Raw genomic sequence first — 11013 nt, 5'->3', positions numbered from 1 at the left:
TATATTTTAGATGACAATGTAAATGTGTGTTCAATGTTTGGTAAACGGCACTATATGAATGGTCATTGTCAAGTATTACATTGTTGATAAACTAATGGTCTGCATGATTGATAACATTGATAAATATGAAACACAACATTTGAGGATAATTATTTATAAACACTTTCTTAATCAAATATTTATTAAGAATGTTGATTTATATGAAATAATATTTAATTATAAATTTATTTATAAAATTTTTGTTGTGAAATCTAAACTCCAACTTTCTTCATTTAATTGTGACATTCATATTGGATTTTTGTAAAAAAAAAAATAGCAAGAATGAATATTAATTTTAGAAGTAATTTAATATATGTATAATAAAATTAAACAAAAAGTAAAATGGTGTTTTTTGTTTATAAATTATAAATTAAGATTTTTTTTTAACTTATAAGTTTATTCTCTATGAGATAAATTCAAGACTTTAATTTTGTAATAATTACAAAATTTTCTAAATTTTTAAAAAGAACTTACTTTAAAAAAAATCTAATATATATATATATATATATATATATATATATATATATATATATATATATATATATATATATATATATATATATATATATATATATATATATATATAAAAATATATAAATGATATATATATCGCTACTTTAAAAATCGCGACTCGCACAACGAAGGGACATCGTTATTATACAAAAGAAACATGTCTATTATATAAAAGGGACATCGTTGTTATACAAATAGGATTCTTAGTCGGCGAAGTCCCTTTTATATAACAATCAGGTCTCTTTTGTATAACAGCGAGGTCACTTCGCTGTGCGAGTCGCGATTTACTCGCTCTCCTTATCCTTCCTTTTATATATATATATATATAATTTTGTTTACATATAGTAATTATCATTTAATTTCCAACTCCACACAAACACTTATATTTACATATATAATGAGCCATTTTATTTGTTTATCATATTATTAACATCTCACTTTCATGACTTTCTTTATAATGAAATCCAATAAAATCAACTTTTAATCAAAGTCTCTAATTAACTATTTAAATATTTTATTATTGAAACTCAACTATAATATATAAGTTAAATATTTTATTATTGAAACTCAACTATAATATATAATTATTACTTTTTGACTGTTTTAATTTGTATTATTAGAGCACATTTTGAAGACTGAAAGTTGCGTTGTGAAATAAAAATAATTTAATTACTTGATTAAACAAAATTTATATTTCAATATTTGAATTTAAAAATGCTAATACAAAAAAAAAAACTAAATAGGCGTGAGATTGACGAGTGTAAAGTACAATTCATTTTCTGAAAATGACGGTTATGACGGTTATAAAAGAATCTTGCCACCCCGATCACTGCTGTCCACTCAGTGGATCCCACGTGTCTATACCGTTGGTCCCGCATTTGATCAATTGAAATAAAATGCAAGAAAAAGAAATAAAAAAAATTCAAATCCGTTCATCAAAAGTTCTTGGTAAGGATTTGTTTGGATCTGATCCGTCATCATCCCCTTCCTAATTCTTTCTCCTTTTTTTTCAAATCAAATCCTCTCTAGGGTTTTCCGCGATTCTCTTATAAGCAATGTTTAATTACATCCTTCTCTCTCAATCCTCTCTGGTGAAGTAGTACACGCAAAGCGTGGCGACTGTGTTTCCCGGACAAATCTCCTTTTCGCGGTAGGTTTTCCTAATGCATATTGTCTTCTTCTTCTTCTTCTTCTTCCCCAATTGGGTATTCTTTTTTTGTTCATTTACTGCTCCGATTCTTTCAGATTATTCATTGCATCTTATTTGCCTGTGATTTAAGATTGAGGATTCCGATTCAATTGATCTACTTGCTGATCTTTTACAAGTTCAGTCGAGTTCATTCGGATAATTTTTTAGGAGGGTGGTTATAGAGCTGATATCTGTGCTGGTTTGTATGCATGTTTTTTTTCTTATTAAGAGAGTATTTTGGTTGAATTCCGAAGTTCTGCAACTCTCAGAGGAGTAGAAAGTACATAAAAACAATTACTTTTTGAGGATCATTTTCTGATTTTCGAAAATTATGTATTGATACTGAAGTTACTTAATTATATGTTTGTAGATTTCTCAGAATTTCAATATGTGTCTTGCAGCCTATGTAGATTTGATATGAACAATGAACACATTCTGCTTTGTTTTGGGATATGCATTTATTAATTGAATGTTTTAGAGAATATATAGTAATTGACTTTGCTTTTGGATGTTCTCGATCAATAACATAAGAAGAGAAATATAGACAATGGCTATCTTAAAAAAACTAACATGGAAAAAAATTGTTTTCGCAACTCAATCATAGATGATGGGATCATCAAAGATTTGACCTTTTCGTTTGTTCTATTCTCTTTATGTCAGGAAAATGTTGTCTATTTGGAGTAATTCTATTCTTTTTTACTATTTCTTCGTGCACGAGAGCATAAAAAAAATACCTTTTCAAATAAAAATAATGTTCTTAGTCTTATCCAGGTACTTCAGTATTATGATATATCAAAGGAGTAGATGACATAGGTAGCGGCATGAACGTCTCAGGCCTGTTAACTTCAGCTGGCATCAATATAGCAATCTGTGTTGTTCTTCTGTCACTATATTCCATCTTGAGGAAACAACCCACCAATGCAAGTGTTTATTTTGGGCAGAGACTGGCTCACGTGCGAAAGAAACATCGAGGCCATTTTTCTTTTGACAGATTTGTTCCTTCTCCTGGTTGGCTAGTAAAGGCATGGGAGACATCCGAAGAAGAAATACATTCTATTGGGGGATTGGATGCTGTGGTTTTCATCCGCTTGATTGTTTTCAGGTGATTCAAGTTAATTGGTCTTTTAGATGGTCAAGATATCTCACCCAATATGCTCTAGACAGTTTGTTTTATGATGTCAATTTTCCCTTTTACAATGTTACTAATTTTTTTCACTTGGCAAATAGTTTAAAATACAATTTTTTCTTTGTAATCATTAAATCCGAAATCATAAGGGCTTCATTATCTTACTTTTTTCTTTAAGCTAGCAAAATCCTTTATACAATTGCTATTCTTTTTTATTGAATTTTTTGGTTTTGACTTAGTAGCATAATCTGAAATAGTTATATGTTGTTTCCTTTTGTTTTGTTGGTCATAGGCTCCCGGTTTAATGAACACACTTTAAAAGGAAAAAACTACGTGGTTCTAAGTTTGAGTTTGATTATTTTGTTAACATGCTAATTGCTTATTTATGCTCCACTATTTCTTGCAGTATCAGAACTTTCTCAATTGCTGCTATTATAGGCACTCTTCTTGTTCTTCCAGTGAATTATTTTGGCAAGGACATGGAGCACAAGAAAATTCCCCTTGAGTCCCTTGAAGCATTCACTATTGGAAATGTTGAAGAAGGGTCAAGATGGTATGACTTACACAAGATAACAAATAAATTCCAACCTTTTTAACTTAGCAAACTAGTAGAACAACATGAATTACACAAGATAACAAATAAATTCCAACCTTTTTGAAACTTAGCAAATCTACTAGTAGAACAACATGGATTACAACTCCTCCTTAAAATCTAGGCTGTGGGGGGATAGGACTAACTACAATATCAGTCTAAGGTTTCCTACTTTTGCAAATTCCTACATGGACATGGGACAATCAGAACATTGGAGCTGAATAACTAAACCATTTGGAAATACTTTTTTCAATCATATATCTCATCAGGATGCGGATCTTGATGAGATTACGTTTAGAAATATAACTTAGTTAGACATAAAAAAAAATTATTTGGTGTTTCTGATCTGGATCTGGATTCAGATCCAGAAACAAAAAGTGTTTCCGTGTAAGCTGAACCGAGGTCAAGGGCATGCACTATGACACTACCTGAACCTGGTCCTCAAGTTGTTAGGCATGGGCCATTATAATATGAAGGTGAACAGGTTTTAATCGTTTTGAAACCTAAGAAGTTTCTGAATCATTCTTAAGCATATAGTAAATATCAATAATTGCTTAGCGACACTTCTACTAATGCAAGTTTTACTTTAAAAAAGAAATCAATAATTGTATCTTTGAGTTCTTAACCAGACACAGAAGGCAGTTCTTGGACAATGGCAGCAAATTGTGTAGTAATATATTATTAGAAATATTTATCTGTGAAAGGAAATGTTATCATAAGTGAATTATGTTTTACCTTTTCCTGTGAAAGCTCCGTGCATGTCTTTGCCTTCTAATGTTTGTCTACCTTATCCCATATCTTAATTCTCATCTTATCATTTCAGGCTTTGGGTCCATTGTCTTGCCCTATATATCCTATCTTGCTCATCTTGCATTCTTCTTTACTTTGTAAGTATGTAAAGTTTTTCTTAGCTAAAATTTATGTATGATTCTTTCTTATACAGGAAAACCATATGCCTTCTTAAATTAACTAATTTTTCTATGTTATGACATCTCTTCCCATTTGAACGTAGAATGCTGACAATGATATTGTATTTTTTAAGGAGTACAAAAAGATCGCAGAAATGAGGATGTTGTACATCACTGAATCTTCGATGAAGCCTAGTCATTTTACAGTTCTTGTACGTTCTATTCCTTGGTCTATTGAAGAGTCATACAATGAGGCGGTGAGGAAATTCTTCAGTGAGTACCACCCATCAAGTTATCTATCACATCAAATGGTATACAACTTTGGCACAATGCGGAAACTGATGGTGAGCAACTGTACTAGAAGTGTTTCATCTCATAGTCATTTAGTTATAAATAAGAGTAAAATGTATTTGATACCATATGTACATCCTATAGAACCATATCTCTTTTAACTTACATGGGTTCTGAACAGTCTAGTACTCTAGTTCAAGAATGTTTTTTTTTTTAAAAAAAGAATGTTATTTTTGTGCAGAAGGAAAAAAAGATTGAAAGGAAGGTTAAAATAATCAAATGTGCTTTTAGAGTTTTAGGTGTAGGTAAGAGAAGGAAAGCATAGGTGAAGGATTGCCTTCAAGAATTCTGGAAAGTTGTAGTTTGAATCTTTTGAAAATGAGATTAACAGGGATTTTCTTCCATCTGGAATAGCCATGTGAATCGTGTGGTCATAGACGAAGGTTATGAACCACCAATTTCCCGAGAGGGTTTTGGTTCAAACGTCACTGCTGACTGTTAAATATGATCTTTCTGATTTACTCTAAATCTGCTGCTGAGTTGATTTGAAATGATTGTCTTCCTTGTTGCTGACTTTTGCTCGATATTTTTCCACAGATATTTTGGTGGCTTGCATCAATCAGGGCCATTTTTTTTTTCTTTTTTGTATTTCTGATCTTTGAGTTGTATTGATCCGATCTATGCAGAATGATGCAGCTTTGATGTACAGGACACTAATGCCCACTAATGTTGATCAGGAACTTGGATCAAACCTGAGATGTGGACTTTGTAATGGAACTACACATCCTTTCAAGATGCTTCCTGATCATTCAGACAGTGTTGAAGAAGGATCTGTTTTTAGTGAATCAGATTTAAGAGAAAAGGTAATATAACTTCATCCAAATAAAGTAAATACATGTCTTCCATACAGAATCATCATATTGGTAAAATTATCTGCTGGTGTGTCATTTATTTATTTTTCCTTTTATGTGAACTAACGATGCTCTGTTTCAACATCTAATCACTTCATGTTAGAGTTATATTTTCATCTTGAAGGCTTGCTGAAAGAATGTCATCTTTAATCATAATCACTTCCTAGTTTCTCATTTATACTTGCTCATGCCTGATAACTGAAGTTGGTAATCGCAGTGGCATTACAGGATTTGCAAAATAAAACTTTGAAGTTGATTAGTTACTGAAAATCTAGTATTAATCAATTATTCTTATCTCAGTCAGTGACATTGACTGTTTTTGCTATGGTCAAATATACATTTGGAGTGTCAATTGGCTTGTTTAACCAGTAAAGTTACTAATTAATAACATTATCTTATGCCATTGGTTTTCCTTGGTTATAACCGAAAAGTACATCAATACCCATTTAGAAACATTTATTGTTTATGTATCCGGATACTTATCGCATACAAAAAGTTTGGATACTAAATTTAGTCATATGAGCAATTTAGTTTTTTTTTTCTTTCGTTTCTATATTTGAAAACGAGTCAAGATACTAAAACAATTAGGCAACTGTTATATGTTTGCATTACCTCAATAAGTATGACTTCCAACCCTATTTTTGTTGTTGGACTCTTCTGTTATCTGTTTCCTTGAAGACGCATAATGTACTTTAGATGCAAATTGAGTTCTTGAAAGCAAATGATATATGCAAATTATTTTTCAGTTATAACCCCTTTGTACTCTAAATGATTTTAGAAATTAAAGTTACATCTTATCTATGTTTCCTTTCCTTTGCATTCGTCTGGCATCAATCTTTTTTCCATCTTAGGATTTCAGCTATACTAATTTTCTATTTCATATATCGCTTTTGTGAGATTTATATGCTAAAAGTCGTTAATTTTTGAAAAGCAGGAGTGCCCATCAGCTCTAGTATTCTTCAAGAGCCGCTACGCTGCCCTTACAATTTCAAGGGATCTACATTCAGCAAATCCGATGAAATGGGTGACAGATTATGCTCCTGAGCCTCTTGATGTTTACTGGAGAAGTCTTAGAATACCTTATCATCAGCTTTGGATCCGTAAGATAGCAGTTCTGCTAGCCTCAATCTTCTTTCTACTGTTGTTTATTCTGCCAGCCACACTCGTGCAAGGCCTTGTTCATCTGGACAAATTACAAACGTCATTTCCATTCTTAAGAGGAATTCTAAAGAAGTAAGTATTTGTTTCCATTGTTCCTGTCTTTTAACTATATTTGCAAAGTCAATTTGGTAATAGAACCCCAAATAACCCCGGTTATTTAACCCAAGATAAAACAAGGCCTAAGTTTTTTGTTTTTGTGTGTGTGTGTGTATAGGAAATATGTAAGTCAGCTGGTGACTGGATATCTCCCAAGTGTGGTGTTGATGCTATTTCTGTATGCTGTTCCTCCAATTATGATGCTATTTTCAACAGTGGAAGGACCAATCTCTCGCAGTAAAAGGAAAAAGAGTGCATGTTACAAAATCCTCTTCTTCCTGATTTGGAATGTCTTCTTTGTTAATGTTGTGTCCGGAAAAGTATTTGAGAAATGGGACATCTTTAGTAGACCCAAAGGCCTGCCAAATGAATTTGCTATAGCCGTTCCATCACAGGTAATGAAGGGAAACAGCTAATAACTGTTTAGCAGTGTCTTCATGAAATACAAAATAACTAATGATAACATAAATTGTTGTTTAATGATCTTTTTTTTATGTTAGTGAAGGAAAATCTTTAGTATAAATGATGATCATGTAATAATTTGCAGGCTACTTTCTTTACAACATATGTGTTGACATCAGGTTGGGCGAGTGTATCATCAGAACTGATGCAGCCATTTGCCTTAATCTGCAACTTTGTCATGAGACATATTCTCAGACACAAGGATGATCCATCTTATGGTCCCTATACATTTCCATACCACACAGAAATTCCAAGAGTTCTCCTATTTGGGCTTCTGGGTTTCACATTATCTATATTGGCGCCCCTAATTTTGCCTTTCCTTCTCGTCTACTTTTTCCTTGCGTATCTGATATATCGGAATCAGGTAACTTCTTCTATTCCCCTGCTTCTGCACATTTTTTTAATAACCAAGTTGAATATTTGACTGCAATTATTGCTACAGCATCTGTGCAAGGATAGTACTAGGTAATTAGTAGTAGTATAAGTAAGGGATAGTATAGTAGTTTTTAGAGCAAGTTAGTGGGTTAATGTGTTAGCACTTAGCAGCTTATATATAGTAGAGTATTGCAGTAATTTTTGAAATAGATTGAATCTGGATTATCTCTATCAGGCTTGGGTGTACGATTTGTAACACGTAAAATTTTATGCTAATGCAGTCCAAATATGTGTTTTTCTTTTGATGCTAACATGTACTAATTCTTGCTCAGATTATGAATGTGTATGTACACACATATCAAAGTGGTGGTCAATTATGGCCAATTGTACACAACACAACAATTTTCTCACTTGTGTTTACACAAATCATAGCGGTTGGGGTTTTCGGACTGAGAAAAGCAAGCGTTCCTTCTGCCTTCACGATCCCCTTAATCATTTTTACTCTTCTCTTCAATGAGTACTGCAGGAAAAGGTTTCACCCCATATTTAAGAAGTTCCCTGCTGAGGTAATTTTATTTGACTACAAACTTTTCCTTCTTGCCAATCTCTCTTTGTTTCATTTGGTTTATTTCATATTATTTTCAAATAACTCACCTTCCAATCCAATAAGAAACAAACTTATTATTCATATCATCAACCAAAATATGCTTTTTTCCATTAAATATATATATATTCAGACTATAGTGTCTTTTTACTCAAATAACCTACTTTTTCAAAACCTACATCAAAACATGGTTATTATTCAATTAAGCCCAGATCAAACAAGGTCTTTTATCACTCTTTTCTACAGTTGCTAATTTATGCTTGTTATTTGTTCAATAAATAGGCTCTTATTAGGATGGATAGGCAAGATGAGGAGCATGGGAGAATGAGAGAGATAAGCCAACAATTACATTCAGCTTATTGCCAATTTGGTGCAACTTCTAAAGGCAGTTTTGAGGATGTACATTTGAGACATTGTAGCAATCGCCACACTTCTGCAGATCCAGAGGATATTATTAACCTCCCTGCAGGTTTATTTCACTCTTGACTGATTGATTAATGATGATGAACAATTAACTTGGTAGTAGAAGACCAATGTCATTTAATTTCTTTCCTTTTTCTTTTCTTCAGAAAAGGAACCAGCATATAAAAATGATGGATCATCATCATCATCATCATCTGCTTGTACCAGTTTGGAGATTGAACAAGTGAAGTAGATAAGAAGATCATAGAATATAGCAGTGAAAAAGAAAATATACAAGTTTGGTTTTTTCATTGTTGTACAGTAAAAGAAATCTGCAATTCATTCAGAAAAGGTGCTTTTGATGAGCAGCCTGGAGATGAAGAACATCTGTGGTGGGATATATGGGTGGTTTGAGTGATGATGAGGAGGAGGAAAGTATTAAAGAAATGTAGAGAAAAAATATGTACATTTGATTTATGTGGACAAGATCATTTCTTAGCCATCATCATCCCTTGGGGCTTGTTTGATCATTTGTTTCTTTATTATTATTATTGAGGCTCATATTTCAGTGATAACAGAGCATATGAACTCAAGTTCATGGATTCGAGTCTTTACACCACCACGCAAAAACAAAACATCAAACACCTTACAAATTCAATAATGTGTCATTTTGATTCAAATAATTCTAATAAACTATAACTTTTATCACACAAGTTTTTTTTCTTCAAAACCCAGATCAAGCAAGCCTCAAGGATCTAGTTTCAAACATACAAAACTGAATAATATTAAATACCATACACAGCTGGCGAATAAACTAGCCAAACCAATCAATCAGTCTTAATTGTAATAGTTAGGCTAGTATAGTTCAAAGAAGTTAGGTAATTTAAATGAGTTTTGTAATGGATTAGGAATTTAGGATGAATATTGTATGATATTATTATCATTAAATGACAATGTTAATTAATGAGTATGAGTAACGGTTGACTGTTGGAAGATGTGAGATTTCATTCAATTCATTTTATTTTTTTTAAAATAGTTGATTTGAGTGTCATATCAAATTAGATGCCATAATTTTTAATTTCCACACTTAAACATTTTAAAATTTATTTAACAGCTCATTCACACATAAACATAGTCAAATGTTTAATATATTTTAATGATTAAAAGAATTCAAATCACAAAAATGAAATTGCAAATTAGTATTTGAGCATAATATTAAATGCGATGTGAGGATACATAACACAGATCGATCAAATTAAGGGACAGAGATATTAAAAAAGATCAAACAAACAGTTAACAAAAATCATAATAATATATAGATGGTATTTTAAAAACCACACAATTGATACAAGATGTAAGTAAATGATACAATTAATATCTTGAAATTGGGAAAGTAAAAGTGATATGGAATTTGAAGAAGGAATTGAGGTCCTACTAATTAACACTGTAGTTTTAGTTGTTGTTGTTGTTAAACATAGATTTGAAAAGCAAGAAAGAATATATTTTAGTATAAAAGGAAAAAGTAAACATCACATGAAGATGGATCCCACAATCATCGATCAAAGAATGGTGCATGTTCCGGTGGAGGCGTCTTGAACGGCGGCGGAATGGGTCTGAAGGGCGGCGGCGGGCCAAGGCTTGCAGTGACAGTGTTCTCCGTCGGGGATCCGTTTGTAGACGGAAGCGACATGAAATCCACAGCCTCCCCAACTGCTCTTACCGCAGCTTGAGCACTTCACCTCGTAACACATTTTCTTTCTTTCTTTCTTTCATTTCTCTATCTCTATTTATTTATACATGTTTATCAATATTTTGGGTCAAACAATCCGGCGACTTTTTTGGGTCAAATAATCCAGCCCAACCCCCCTTCATGTCATGTTTAAACAACTAGCTAATTAATACCACCGGCCTTGAGGCCTTGAGTTGCGGCCACCAGATTTTTATACATTATATGTTTCTTCCTAATTTATTCCAACCCACCACATGATAGAGATATTATATGTTTATTCATAATTTATTGATTCCAACCCAACTATTGACTTGACTCAATTCAAATTCAACCCATTTAATAAATATAAAAAAACTAAATCACAAATTCACTGATAAATTGAGCATAGTCAACGGCTGCACAATAAGTAGCACGACATTGCAAGATTTGAGAAAGAATGATGGAGCCACGGGATGACATGCCATTTCAGAAAAGGGAAGAGAACATTTCGAATTTTCAGAACAAACTGAAAGTTGGAACAGAAAGATCCCAACCTACACAAACGGCATTAACGCCCCTTTACTAGGTTGGAGCCATTAGAAAAAAACTTAAAATTTGTGAGTGAAAGTTGGAACA

At 32.4% G+C, this 11013-nt stretch overlaps 1 protein-coding gene across 4 annotated transcripts; it reads left to right on the top strand.

Moving 5' to 3' along the window:
* Window positions 1-1489: 1489 nt before the first annotated feature.
* On the top strand, window positions 1490-9199 carry LOC124925952 (CSC1-like protein RXW8). Of its 4 annotated transcripts, none has more exons than XM_047466100.1 (12): window positions 1490-1702; window positions 2513-2843; window positions 3274-3420; window positions 4283-4346; window positions 4502-4711; window positions 5396-5521; window positions 6504-6802; window positions 6945-7221; window positions 7374-7652; window positions 7996-8229; window positions 8550-8736; window positions 8837-9199. In XM_047466100.1, the coding sequence occupies exons 2-12, from the start codon at window positions 2563-2565 to the stop codon at window positions 8920-8922; spliced, it is 2190 nt and encodes a 729-aa protein (XP_047322056.1). In that variant the 5' UTR covers window positions 1490-1702; window positions 2513-2562; the 3' UTR covers window positions 8923-9199. The 4 variants fall into 4 exon arrangements, with proteins under 4 accessions (XP_047322056.1, XP_047322053.1, XP_047322054.1 ...); XM_047466097.1 differs by having other exon boundaries at window positions 1491-1702; window positions 5345-5521; XM_047466098.1 differs by having other exon boundaries at window positions 1491-1702; window positions 2503-2843; window positions 5345-5521.
* The last annotated feature ends 1814 nt before the right edge of the window (window positions 9200-11013 follow it).

This window comes from Impatiens glandulifera, chromosome 2 (genome assembly GCF_907164915.1).
Source record: "Impatiens glandulifera chromosome 2, dImpGla2.1, whole genome shotgun sequence".
Classification (NCBI taxonomy): Eukaryota; Viridiplantae; Streptophyta; class Magnoliopsida; order Ericales; family Balsaminaceae; genus Impatiens; species Impatiens glandulifera.
Note: the sequence above shows the minus strand (reverse complement) of the source record. Positions and strands in the feature narration are given on the sequence as shown.

What these genes read in the sequence shown, in the direction of transcription:
- LOC124925952 (XM_047466097.1), top strand. Translation starts at nt 2,563, where the DNA reads ATGAACGTCTCAGGCCTGTTAACTTCAGCTGGCATCAATATAGCAATC. An exon ending in ATCCGCTTGATTGTTTTCAG is followed by an intron (nt 2,844 to 3,273) that starts GTGATTCAAGTT and finishes TATTTCTTGCAG; the next exon opens with TATCAGAACTTTCTCAATTG. An exon ending in CTATAGCCGTTCCATCACAG is followed by an intron (nt 7,222 to 7,373) that starts GTAATGAAGGGA and finishes AATAATTTGCAG; the next exon opens with GCTACTTTCTTTACAACATA.